General features: G+C 42.3%; 1 protein-coding gene across 6 annotated transcripts in view; it reads right to left on the bottom strand.

Moving 5' to 3' along the window:
- PPP1R12A (protein phosphatase 1 regulatory subunit 12A) overlaps positions 1 to 3,141 on the bottom strand; it is a 167,358-nt gene extending 164,217 nt beyond the window's left edge. For 5 of the 6 annotated variants that reach the window (XM_027543287.1, XM_027543286.1, XM_027543291.1 and 2 more), the window contains exon 1: positions 2,654 to 3,081. In XM_027543287.1, the coding sequence (XP_027399088.1) occupies positions 2,654 to 2,890 (237 nt within the window). In that variant the 5' untranslated portion in view covers positions 2,891 to 3,081. Of the gene's footprint in view, positions 1 to 2,653 lie in introns of all 6 variants that reach the window. The other variant, XM_027543288.1, reaches the window with a different exon arrangement.
- Between the last annotated feature and the right edge of the window lie 11,111 nt (positions 3,142 to 14,252).

Genomic DNA, 14,252 nt, shown 5'->3' with positions numbered 1-14,252 from the left:
AAAGAAATTTTTGAATATATGGTAGTCACAGTAAGATGGAAGTAAAATATTAAATTAAGAAGTGTATTTGTGGGCTGTAAAGTTCCTAAAACTTTTCTTCTAGCAGTGAAATTTAAGACAATTGATAAAAATAAAAAATGTAAATGAACAGTCCAAAAGACTAACCAATAATCAATCTAGTAAAAAACCATTCTGGCTGTTCTATGTGCTTTCAAGAGGTTAAATTAAAAAAAAAAAAAGTATTCAAGGGCTATTTAACAAACCAATGGGTCAATTTTAGCTTTTACAATTTAAGTATTTAAAGCAATCAATATTCAAGCGATTTGTAAAGTTAAAATTGTCCTGTGATTATTTTTTAAAGAGTTTTATTTATCACCTTTCACTATCTGTTGTTCTGAATTTGCCCAAAGCGAACTCCTTGTTCTCTGTCAGAAAGGCAAAAAGTACAAGAGTTAATAAAAGAGAAATGAAGGTGTAGAAAACATAATAAAAATTTTAATGCTTGATATTTTAAGACTTTGGCTTCACTGAGTTAAGGAATGGGTAAATACATACATTACAAAAAGATATTATGCAAATAGTTATGCGTAAACTTGGAAACTTCTGCTTAAGCCTTTGTCAGCTAAAACAAAACATCTAATAAAGACAACACCTATATAATGCCAAACTAACCACTGAATTCAGTTAATCAGGAAGACACTGATAAGTCCGATAATGCAGCACGTCCAAATTTAGAGGAGAAAATAAAAAAATTCTAAGAATCCTGCTAGATATATTTTCTCTACCTAAAATCAATAGTAATGTAAGTATTAAAGTTTCTCCCCTTCCTCCAAGGCAATATAACTGTGTTCTTCAACATCTGTCGTAACTTTACATTTCTATAGAACAATTTTAATAAAACAGTTGTTAATCTGTCTTTCTGAATTAATTTCATACTAAACCATGTAAATTACACTTGAAAGAAATTCGAAAAGATTCATCTTATATAATTATCATTTCTAATACCAAAACTTTCTTTCATTTCAACATCATGTTTTTAGAATCTAGAGTTATGCTATAGCTTAAAATAAATCAGTCAAACAAAAAGTTTGTTTTACATTAGACGCTAAATTAATGGAAGATAGCTAAAGACCATGCTGTATTTTTACTGGGTGCCACATGCTAAATTCCAGATTTGTCCTGCAATTTGTCAGTCATTATAGTTCATCCAGGCAACTTGTAAACAAAGGCTATAAGCCAAGTTTGATATGAGAATTCAAGTAAATAAAACTTAAAACGGTCATCATTCACTAAACAGGAAGCAGTAAAAGGAAAAATGCCACCACACACCTCTTTTAAAAAGGCAGCAAAGTATTATGCATGAAATATCAACGCGTAAGTTTCACCCTCCCAAACACGTTTTTGTTACAGTATTCATCGAAATAAAGCTACGATCTTTCCACCTATCAGCAAGGCAACTTTGACTTAGTTTACAAGTCTTTTTCATTGTAAGGGGAAGCTATTGCTGTAAAGTTGTTTTCCAGTCATTCCAAGCTGCCCACTAAGAAAATGTAAAGAGTTTATGTTTTGACACCTATTACCCTCACTGAAAAATTGCTTTTTATGCAGAACTCTACGTGGTTGTGTTGCTTTTGGCCTGTTAAAGGCAAAGCAACATTATCTCTGGATTGCCAATAGTTTCTCCTTATTTGGCTAACATTGAGAGATCCCAATCAGACTACTATAAAACTTTAACATGCACAAAGCATCCATTTTGAGAAAAGTTTGTGACCAGCTTTCTTTTTTCCCACCCACCCCCCCTTCCAAAGAAAAACCTGAGCTTGGAAACCGGCTTTGAAAAGACTGCCTCGTTATTTATTCTTCTCTTTCTAACCCCAACACACACTCCAGGAACTGGGGCCAAAGGATCTCTGACACTGCGGCAGACTCGACTCGGAGTAAGACTCTCTTCCGTACGTTCAGGTCCCGCGGTGGACAACCCTTCTAGAACGCTTCCTTACACTACCCACTTTCATACTCTCCCTTTCAGCCGGTGCAGATCAGCTAATCACACCGTTTCCCCCTCCCCAGTGACCAAGAGTAATAACGGAGAAAACAGGAAACCGTCCGATCAGGGCACTCGGCTTAGGGCACTTGATTACTATTATTATCATCACCATTTGTGATCAAGTCCTAAAAACTACAACAAATCCAAAGCCCACCTAACAAGCCAAAGACGTCCTTCCACCCAAGTGTCCCTAGGGCCTCTTGTTCGTCGTTATTTTCAGCATCCTCCGTCCCCCTGGTCGATCACCGACGTCGGGGACGCAGGCACAACCCCACTACACCCCTCCCCATCTCGACCCCAAATCCCAGACCCACGTCCACAAATGGCCCTGGGGCCCCAACCTGACCACAGGCCCGTTTCCCCTCGGCCCCGGAAATCGCCCGTTCCCTTACTCCACCACCAACCGGTCTGAAGGGGGCCTCAAGCCTAGAGCCCTCCCTCCACCAGCTCTTTCCCTCCCTCCTTCGCGGGAAGCCGCCCCCTCACCCCGCGGCAGGGAGTCTCCCGCCGCCCCCAGCCTCTGGAGACCAGGAGCGGAGGAGAGGCCCGAGCGGGAGGCCGACGAGGACTCGCAGGGTCGGGAGAGCGGCGGCGGGGCGCACAGACCTGGTGCAGGGCAGTGAGTCCGTCCACATTGGCGTAATTGATGTCGGCGCCGCGGTGCAGCAGCTTGAGAACCTCGTCCGTGTCGCCGCTGGAGCAAGCAGCCAGGAAGACGGCGCCATCATCGAACTTCACCTTGGTCTTCTGGCGCTTCACCACAGGAGGCTCGAGGTCCGTCTCGGAGCCGATCCAGCGCTTCAGCTGCTCGTTCCGCTTCTGCTTCGCGTCCGCCATCTTCATCCCCTCTCCTGCCGCCGGGTCTTCTTATCGCGAGGGGGGGAAGGGGGAGGCGGAGAGGGAAGAGAGGGGTGTGTGACTGTTTCTATGAGTGCGGCCAGAGGAGGGCTGGGAACCAGGAGGAGACGCTCGAGACTTCCAGTATCCCACAGAGCACTGGGGCGGCGCGCCCGGCCGAACGGACCTCCCTTCCTACCTCAGAAGCCCTCCCGCCCCCGGCCCGGCCACCCGTCACCGGCGGCCAATCTAACGTAACTTCGCGAGATCCGGGCAGGGAGGCGCCCTTCGGCCAGTGCGCATGCGCTCGGGGCCTTTGCCCGCCCCAGGAAGAGAGCTCCTGCGAACTGCGGCGGGGGTGGCCAGGCCACCGGAGGGAAGCGGGTGTGGTCCCGGCGGCAGGGGCTGGGACCGACCTGGAAGGGCGAAGACAGGGAAGGAAGGTTGTCCTGCCCCGCTGAGAGCTCCTGGGGTTCCAGAGGCCAACCGCCGGGCCGTAGTGAGGCCCTGCGGGACAGACCTGCTTCCTGGGCTGTCTCGGCTAGGCCGAGTCGTTTCCTCAGGGCGGAGGATTTTCCTATTGGCTGCGTTGTTTGAATGGAATGGAGGCTAGATAGATAGGTCGTGAGTTAAGCGCTAGTGATTTCCCTTTCTAAGGAACTCACAGGAACTTTTAAAAGCGGGGTCTGTGTGTCGAGGTCTTTGGTAGTAGTAGTTACACCAGATCTCAGCCCAAGGTGACCGCTTGGTGACAAGGGTTGACCTGCAGTAATTGCAATAGCTTTCTGCCAGCCTTCACTTACAGAAACGTCTTTCTTCGTATGCTTGTTTTTTCTTGCTTTGGGGTGTATTTGTCTTTGGCGGGGGCGGGGGTGGGATTATTTGTTTTATTCTCTCACGCGTATTTTGGGTCTTCTTTCCCTTGAATTCTTCAATCCTGTCTACCCCTGTCTCTGAGTTTAGCGCAGCCTTGTTACTGGTCCCGACTTTTTAAGGGATTTCTGGTTCCTGCTCCATTGCTTTCTAATGATGGATAAAGACCTAACTGCTTCTAGAGTTCAAAAGGAATGTTCAGTTCAGTTCGGTTCAGTCGCTCAGTCGTGTCCGACTCTTTGCGACCCCATGAATCGCAGCACGCAAGGCTTCCCTGTCCATCACCAACTCCCGGAGTTCACCCAGACTCAGGTCCATCGAGTCAGTGATGCCATCCAGCCATCTCATACTCTGTCGTCCCCTTCTCCTCCTGCCCTCAATCCCTCCCAGCATCAGGGTCTTTTCCAATGAGTCAACTCTTCGCATGAGGTGGCCAAAGTACTGGAGTTTCAGCTTTAGCATCATTCCTTCCAAAGAAATCCCAGGGCTGATCTCCTTCAGAATGGACTGGTTGGATCTCCTTGCAGTCCAAGGGACTCTCAAGAGTCTTCAACACCACAGTTCAAAAGCATCAATTCTTCGTCGCTCATATTACGCAATTGATTTAACCGGTATTTATTGAATACTTACTATGAGCCAGTCATTGTTCTAGGTGCTGGCAATATAATGACGATAACAACATACTTAAACCACCTTTTGAGGTCACGTCTTCAAAATACTTCATAGTTTATCATAATCATAAAAAAGGCTTTTAAACTTTGTCATGTATGACACCCTCCCCTGCAACACACATCAGTTCAGTTCAGTTCAGTCGCATAGTCGTGTCCGACTCTTTGCAACCCCATGAATCGTAGCACGCCAGGCCTCCTTGTCCATCACCAACTCTCGGAGTTCACTCAGACTCATGTCCGTTGAGTCGGTGATGCCATCCAGCCATCTCATCCTCTGGCGTCCCCTTCTCCTCCTGCCCCTAACCCCTCCCAGCATCAGGGTCTTTTCCAATGAGTCAACTCTTCGCATGAGATGGCCAAAGTATTGGAGTTTCAGCCTTAGCATCAGTCCTTCCAATGAACACCCAGAACTGATCTCCTTTAAAATGGACTGGTTGAATCTCCTTGCAGTCCAAGGGACTCTCAAGAGTCTTCTCCAACACCACAGTTCAAAAGCATCAATTCTTCGGCACTCGGCTTTCTTCACAGTCCAACTCTCACATCCATACGTGACCACTGGAAAAACCATAGCTTTGACTAGACGGATCTTTGTTGGCAAAGTAATGTCTCTGCTTTTGAATATGCTCTCTAGGTTGGTCATAACTTTCCTTCCAAGGAGTAAGCGTCTTTTAATTTCATGGCTGCAATCACCATCTGCAGTGATTTTGGAGCCCCAAAAAATAAAGTCAGCCACTGTTTCCACTGTTACCCCACTTATTTCCCATGAAGTGATGGGACCAGATGCCATGATCTTAGTTTTCTGAATGTTATACTAGTGTGTTTTGAGCCATGTATTTGTAATCATCAACTGATAACTTTTCTAAACAATACCATGTTTTCATTATTTTCTAGAGCATTTAGACAAAAATAAGAAAAGTTGTAAAAGCTTTTCATTGAATGGAACTTGAGGGATCATCTAGACTGAGTCCTTGAAGAACTAATTGACTTACCGAATTTTCCTCAGCATCTGGATTAGGAGTCCTTCAGCAAATATTATGTACCTGTACCGGGTTAGGCATTGTTCTAGATGCTGGAGATACAACTGTGAACAACTCTCTGTGTGTGTGTGTGTGTGTGTGTGTGTGTGTGTGTGTGTTAGTGCACGCGCGCTTAGTTGCTCAGTGGTGTCCCACTGTTTGCCACCCATGGACTGTAGTACACCAGGCTCCTCTGTCCATGGGGTTTTCAGCCAAAAATACTGGAGTGGTTTGCCATTTCCGTCTCCAGAGGATCTTCTCCCAGGGATAGAATAGGCATCCTGTATTGGCAGGCAGATTCTTTACCATTGTGCCACCAGGGAAGCCCCTAGAAGACTACCTTACAGGTCATCATTTTCAGAAATAAAAATGAGTAAACTATGATTGGGAAACCGCCTGCCTATAAGAGCAAATTTTCTGAACAGCAATTACTGGGTAATAGTAATAGAACCCAAGCAAGGATAATACTATTTCCTCCAAAAGTATTGTAGAAATAGAAAATGAGTGTAACAGACCTAAAATACACCAATGATAATATCAGATCTTTGACTAACACTAAAATACAAAATTCCTATCCACTTAAAAAACTCCAGAATACAGTTCTTAGACTAAAAGAAAGGAACTTGAGGATTGCCTTGTCAGATCTTCTATCTACCTAAAAAAATTGACACCTTATCTTTACTATTTCCCAAGAATATTATGGTCTATTTGGTAGCTCTTAAAAGTACCCTGGAATATAGATTGGTATCTCAAGCTTTGATTTGGGCAAGAGTTTGGTGGGAAATATGTTATTTCTGATTCAGGTGCTTAACTTCAAAATGTAAAATTAATAAGTAAAACTAGTTTATTAATAAACTGAATTGTTAAGTATCAGTTCCCAAAAGCTATCAGTCAAAAACAAAACAAAAACCCACCTGGGCTATTAATAAATGAAAAGTTCACTGAAGTTAGCTTTCCTTCTCCAGCTCTTAAGGGTCACGAAGTTCTGTATTAATCTCATTGGAAGTGCTGTCAAACTGTCACCTGTTTGCCTTTTTAGGTAGTTTTTTTTTAATGTTTTGAATTAATGATAGAGTAGCTTGCTCCTTGGACGAAAAGCTATGGCCAACCTAGACAGCATATTAAAAAGCAGAGACATTACTTTGCCAACAAAGTTCCGTCTAATCAAAGCTATGGTTTTTCCGGTAGTCATGTATGCATGTGAGAGTTGGACTATAAAGAAGCCGAGCACCAAAGAATTCATGCTTTTGAACTGATGTGTTGGAGAAGACTTGAGAGTCCCTTGGACTGCAAGGAGGTCCAACCAGTTCATCCTAAAGGAAACTGGTCCTGAATATTCATTGGAAGGACTGATGTTGAAGCTGAAACTGCAATACTTTGGCCACCTGATGCAAAGAACTGACTCATTTGAAAAGCCCCTGATGTTGGAAAAGATTGAAGGCGGGAGGACAAGGGGATGACAGAGGATGAGATGGTTGGATGGCATCACCGACTCGATGGACATAAGTTTCCGTAAACTCCGGGAGTTGGTGATGGACAGGGAGGCCTGGCGTGCTGCAGTTCATGGGGTTGTAAAGAGTCGGACACAACTGAGCGACTAAACTGACTGAAGATCTACCACTAACTCCAAAAAAGAGAAAACTTAAAAAGTTTATTTATTTTTAATTGAAGGGTAATTGCTTTACAGTGTTGTATTGGTTTCTCGAATCAGTCACAACTATATATATATATCTCTGCCCTCTGCAGTCTCCCTCCTACTTCACCTCCCATCCCATCCCTCTAGGTCATGACTGAGCACCAAGCTGGGCTCCCTGTGTTATATAACAGCTTCCTATGAGCTATTTTACACGTGATAGTGTATATATGTCAGTGCTACTTTCTAAATTCATTCCACCCTCTCCTTTGCCCACTGTGTCCACAAGTCCATTCTCTACATCTGTGTCTCTATTCCTGCCCTGCAAAATAGGCTCATCAGTACCTTTTTCCTAGATTCCATATATATGCATTAATACACAATATTTGTTTTTTTATTTCTGACTTCACTCTGTGCATCTACCTCAGTTCAACTGATTCACATTTGTTCCTTTTTATGGCTGAGTAATATTCCGTTGTATTTATGTACTACAACTTCTTTACCCATTCATCTGTCAGTGGACATCTAGATTGCTTCCGTGTCTTAGCTATTGTAAACTGTGCTGCCATAAACACTGGGATATATGTATGTTTTTGAATTATGGTTTTCTCAGGGTATATGGTAGTTTTATTTCTAGTTTTTAAAGGAATAGCCATACTGTTCTCCATAGTGGCTTGTATCAATTTATGTTGCCACCAACAGTGCAAGAGGCTTCCCTTTTCTCCACATCCTCTCCAGCATTTATTGTTAGTAGATTTTTTGTAGGTCTTTCCTTCTCTTTTGTTTTCTGCCCAGAGAAGTCCCTTTAGCATTTGTTGTAAAACTGGTTTGAAAAGTGAAAGTGAAAGTCACTTCAGTTCAGTTCAGTTCAGCCACTCAGTCGTGTCCGACTCTTTGTGACCCCATGAATCGCGGCATGCCAGATCTCCCTGTCCATCACCAACTCCCGGAGTTCACTCAGACTCACGTCCATTGAGTCAGTGATGCCATCCAGCCATCTCATCCTCTGTCGTCCCCTTTTCTTCCTGCCCCCAATGCCTCCCAGCATCAGAGTCTTTTCCAATGAGTCAACTCTTCGCATGAGGTGGCCAAAGTACTGGAGCTTCAGCTTTAGCATCATTCCCTCCAAAGAACACTCAGGGCTGATCTCCTTCAGAATGGACTGGTTGGAGCTCCTTGCAGTCCAACGGACTCTCAGGAGTCTTTGCTTAGTTGTGCGCAACTCTTTGCAACACCATGGACTGAATTGTTGAGTCCAAGATACTGGAGTGGGTAGCCTTTCCCTTCCACAGGGGATCTTCCCAACCCAGGGATCAAACCCAGGTCTCCCACATTGCAGGGAGATTCTTTACCAGCTGAGCCACCAGGGAAGCCCATGATGCTGAATTCTCTTAACTCTTGCTTACCTGTAAAGCATTTGATTTTTCCATCGAATCTAATTAAGAATCTTGCTGAGTAGAGTATTCTCAGTTGTAGTTTCTTCCCTTTCATCACTTGGAATATATCCTGCAATTCCCTTATGTCCTGTTGAGTTTCTGTTGAGAAATCAGCTGACAACCTTATGGGATTTCCCTTATTTGTCTTTTTCCCATGTTGCTTTTAATATTTTATCTTTGTCTTTGATTTTTGTCAGTTTATGTGTATAGACTTTTTTCATGATAAGCATTCTGGTTGGTGTGAGGTAATACCTCATTGTAGTTTTGATTTGCATTTCTCTAATAATGAGTGACGTTGAAATTTTTTCATGTGTTTATTGGCCATCTATATGTCTTTTTCAGAGAAATATCTCTTTAGACCTTGCACGCACTTTTTTGAGTGCATTGTTTATATTTCTGATATTGAGTTGCATGAGCTGCTTGTGTATTTTGGAGATTAATCCTTTGTCAGTTGCATTGTTTGCAGTTATTTTCTCCCATTCTGAGGGTTGTCTTTTCACCTTGTTTATAGTTTCCTTTGCTGTGCAAAAACTTTTACGTTTAATTATGCCCCATTTTTTATTTTTGTTTTTAAGAAAAGGCAAAACTTTTTATTTAAAAAACAATACAACACTAGTCACTTCAAATTACCTTAATAGCTGAATGAGCTTAATTTATCTAAGCAGAAGAAGAAATTGAAGAAATGCAAATATTTTCATATATTAATGGCCTTTAAGTAGATTGGATTGTGAAGATACTGTTCAGATCATTTAAAGCAAATTAGACATTAAAATAGAAGTTCAAATTACACTGTGTTTATTAATTGCTGAATGTTTTCCTTGGTTGCAGCAAATCATTAATCATGTTGGAGTCTTTAGTTATTACAGGGAGGAGATTTTCAGTAGAGGATCTGTATTTATCTTTTTCAAAACTTAAGTACACTACCGATATCCCCTCAGTTCCGTTCACTCACTCACTCGTGTCTGACTCTTTGCGATGCCATGGACTGTAGCACACCAAGCCTCCCTGTCCATCACCAATTCCTGGAGTTTACGCAAACTCATGTCCATTGAGTCGGTGATGCCATCCAACCATCTCATCCTCTGTCGTCCCCTTCTCCTCCTGCCTTCAATCCTCCCCAGCATCCAATGAGTCAGTTCTTCTCATCAGGTGGCCAAAGTATTGGAGTTTCAGCTTCAACATCAGTCTTTCCACTGAATATTCAGGACTGATTTCCTTTAGGATGGACTGGTTGGATCTCTTTGCAGTCCAAGGGACTCTCAAGAGTCTTCTCCAACACCACAGTTCAAAAGCATCAATTCTTTGGCGCTCAGCTTCCTTTATAGTCCAACTCTCACATGCATATATGACTCCTGGAAAAACCATAGCTTTGACTAGACAGACTTTTGTTGGCAAAGTAACATCTCCGCTTTTTAATATGCTGTCTAGGTTGGTCATAACTTTTCTTCCAAGAAGCAAGCATCTTTTAATTTCAAGGCTTCAGTCACCATCTGCAGTGATTTTGGAGCCCCCCAAAATAAAATCAGCCACTGTTTCCACTGTTTCCCCCTCTATTGGCCATGTAGTGATGGGACCAGGTGCCATGATCTTAGTTTTCTGAATGTTGAGATTTAAGCCAACTTTTTCACTCTCCTCTTTCACTTTCATCAAGAGGCTCTTTAGTTCTTCTTTGCTTTTTCTGCAGTGTAGTATCATCATCTGCATATCTGAAGTTATTGATGTTTCTCCCAGCAATCTTGATTCCAGATTGTGCTTCATCCAACGCAGCGTTTCTCATGATGTACTCTGCATATAAGTTCAATAAGCAGGGTGACAATATACAGCCTTGACGTACTCCTTTTCCTATTTGGAACCACTCTGTTGTTCCATGTCCAGTTCTAACTGTTGCTTCCTGATCTGCATACAGATTTCTCCAGAGGCAGATCAGGTGGTCTGGTATTCCAATCTCTAAAAATTTTCCACAGTTTGTTGTGATCCACACAATCAAAGGTTTTGGCATAGTCAATAAAGCAGAAGTAGATGTTTTTCTTGAATTTACTTGTTATCAACTTGAAGACATTTTAATTAAATCAATAGTCACACACATACAAACCTTAGTTGTTTTTTTTTTTTTTTTTTTCTATTCTCTCTCTACAACTCTCTCTGTACCATTATCTAAAGAGTCCATGGGACTTCCCTGACAGTGTAGTGGTTAAGACTCCTTGCCTCCAATGCAGAGGGCATAGGTTTGATCCCTGATCAGGGAACTAAGATACCACATGCTGCGAATCATGACCAATATATAAATAAAGAGTCCATATAATATGATATTATGCTCACAGTCAAGTTTTCTATTAGCTAAATAACAAAAAAATGTAATAATGTAGGTGGCTCCAACATTTGGGAGGAATGTTTACACGTGTGAGCTCCGTCTTGGAACACTAGCATTTAGCTGATGGATTTTTTGAAATGTCCTTCAACTGAAATCTTGGGAAAATCTTCTAAATTCCTCCAGAGCCCAGAATGTAAAAAAAGGACAGAGTAAAATTAGTGAGAAGAAACACGTGCAGATAACAGATAACATCACCGGTAAAGACTATGCTCACTTTTGGCAGGTGGGAATGATAGCAGCTTCATGTGGTTATTTTAAGATTAAGTGAGTAATATATATTAGAAAGAAAAAAATTGAGATTTTGTTTTCTTGTATTTGCCTCTTTTCTGTCCCTACATTTAAGCTGGTAACAACTCTGCTTCCTTGTCTCGGGATGTTGTGGCAAGGAAGAAAGCAGAAGTTGCTGTCAAAACACTTTCCTTCCTAGCCTGAAGTGACCACCCCAAATGTCTATTGAATGACATTTAGGGCCAGTAATCTGGTTTAAGAATCTGGTTTAAAGTAGTGTACTAGGTGGCTAGGGATTTGTTGAAGCTATATTTGCAGAGTATTATAGATCAATACAAGTAGGAACATTTTCTAAATTGACTTTTATTCTGACTTCTAAAAAATGTTATTTCCTAATATTATGTAATTTAGTTCTATTTAGGTGGAGAAAGGGGAATCAAGCAAAGGGATTCTCCCAAACCACTTTTGGGTGCTTCTGTGGAAAACAAAGATTTCATTGAGAATAAACTGTGATGCCTAAGCTAAAAGGATGAGAAAGAAGTCAGTGGGCTTCTAGAGCAATGGGATGTACTCCCTGATGCCTGAAAGTGTCCCTAGAATGTGACAAGATTTCAGAGTGAATGGCTGAACGCTGCAGTCAGCCTAAGCCTGGAAATCCCACTACCCAAACGTAGACATGCCTGAGGCTTGTTCTGTGCTGTGGTCTGAATGTTTATGTCCCCTCATAATTCTTTAGGTCATATTGTTGTTGTTGTTCAGTCACTCAGTCGTGCCTGACTCTCGTGACCACGTGTGCTGCAGCATGCCATGCTTCTCTGTCCATCACTACCTCCCGGAGCTTCCTCAACCTCACGTCCATTGAGTCGGTGATGCCATCCAACCATCTCATCCTCTGAGTGTGGTGTCATCTGTATATCTGAGGTTATTGATATTTCTCCTGGCAGTCTTGATTCCAGATTGTGCTTCATCCAGCCTGGCATTTCTCATGATTACTCTGCATATAAGTTCAATCAGCAGGGTGACAATATACAGCCTTGACATACTCCTTTCCCTATTTGGAACCAGTCTGCTGTTCCATGTCCAGTTCTAACTGTTGCTTCCTGACCTGCATACAGATTTATCAAGAGGCAGGTCAGGTGGTCTGGTATTCCCATCTCTTTCAGAATTTTCCACAGTTTATTGTGATCCACACAGTCAAAGGCTTTGGCATAGTCAATAAAGCAGAAGTACATATTTTTCTGGAACTCTCTTGCTTTTTCTATGATCCAATGGATGTTGGCAATTTGATCTCTAGTTCTGCCTTTTCTAAATCCAGCTTGAACATCTAGAAGTTCTCGGTTCATGTACTCTGGAAGCCTAGCTTGGGAAATTCTGAGCATTACTTTGCTAGTGTGTGAGATGGGTGCAATTGTGTGGTACTTTGAACATTCTTTGGCATTGCCTTTCTTTGGGACTGGAATGGAAACTGACCTTTTCCAGTCCTATGGCCACTCCTGAGTTTTCCAAATTTGCTGGCATGTTGAGTGCAGCATTTTCACAGCATCATCTTTTAGAATTTGAAATAGCTCAACTGGAATTCCATCACCTCCACTAGCTTTGTTTGTAGTGATGCTTCCTAAGGCCCACTTGACTTCACATTCCAGGATGTCTGGCTCTAGATGAGTGATCACACCATTGTGATTATCTGGGTCGTGGAGATCTTTTTTGTACAGTTCTTCTGTGTATTCTTGCCATCTCTTCTTAATATCTTCTGCTTCTGTTAGGTCCATACCATTTCTGTCCTTTATTGAGCCCATCTTTGCATGAAATGTTCCCTTGGTATCTCTAATTTTCTTGAAGAGATCTCTAGTCTTCCCCATTCTATTGTTTTTCTCTATTTCTTTGCATTGTTCACTTAGAAAGCCTTTCTTATCTCTCCTTGCTATTCTTTTCTTATAGCAGCCTAAATGAAGACAGCCAGAATATGGTTTAATAGACCAGAGGCTGATCAGTTAATATAAATTGACACTTATTATTTGTCATCATTTTACATTCTATGCATATAGGAAGGAAGAAAACAATAGGCCTGCCTTCAATTAACTTGCATTCTAGTAAGGAGGGGAAAAAGGAACACATTTCAGATGAATAAATCAATTTAGCTACTGCTAAGTATTGTGAAGAAAAAAATTAGGATAAGAGAGAAAAAAAAAATTGTCTGAAGTTACTGGCAATTAGGGGGATGTGAGGTAGGGAAGAAAAATTAGCTTTAATTAGTTAACAAGGAAAGTTCTAAGCTGAAAAGGTGTCCAGTTTTGTGGTGCCCGACATTTATGCAACTTGCAGATTCCTGTTTAAGAAAAAGGTTATAAAATTACAAATACTCAAATTAGATGCAGGGCCTTCAGTTCAGTTCAGTCGCTCAGTCGTGTCCGACTCTTTGTGGCCCCATGAACCACAGCACGCCAGGCCTTCCTGTCCATCACCATCTCCCAGAGTTTACTCAGACTCACATCCATTGAGTCAGTGATGCCATCCAACCATCTCATCCTCTGTCATCCCCTTCTCCTCCTGCCCTCAACCTTTTCCAGCATCAACGTCTTTTCCAGTGAGTCAGTTCTTGGAATCAGGTGGCCAAAGTATTGGAGTTTCAGCTTCAACACCAGTCCTTCCAATGAACACCCAGAACTGATCTCCTATAGGATGGACTGGTTGGATCTCCTTGCAGGCCAAGGGACTCTCAAGAATCTTCTCCAACACCACAGTTCAAAAGCATCAATTCTTCGGTGCTCAGCTTCCTTTATAGTCCAACTTTCACATCCATACATGACCACTGGGAAAACCATAACCTTGACTAGATGGACCTTTGTTGGCAAAGTAATGTCTCTCTTTTTAATATGCTCTCTAGGTTGGTCATAACTTTCCTTCCAAGGAATAAGCGTCTTTTAATTTCATGGCTGCAATCACCATCTGCAGTGATTTTGGAGCCCCCCAAAAAATAAAGTCTGACACTGTTTCCACTGTTTCCCCATCTATTTGCCATGAAGTGGTGGGACCAGATGCCATGATCTTCATTTTCTCAATGTTGAGCTTTAAGCCAACTTTTTCACTCTCCTCTTTAACTTTCATCAAGAGGCTCTTTAGTTCTTCTTCACTTTCTCCCA

The sequence above is a fragment of the Bos indicus x Bos taurus genome, chromosome 5, assembly GCF_003369695.1.
Source record: "Bos indicus x Bos taurus breed Angus x Brahman F1 hybrid chromosome 5, Bos_hybrid_MaternalHap_v2.0, whole genome shotgun sequence".
In the NCBI taxonomy this organism is placed as follows: domain Eukaryota; kingdom Metazoa; phylum Chordata; class Mammalia; order Artiodactyla; family Bovidae; genus Bos; species Bos indicus x Bos taurus.
The sequence above is the reverse complement of the archived record's forward strand: the minus strand, read 5'-3'. Positions and strand labels throughout refer to the sequence as shown.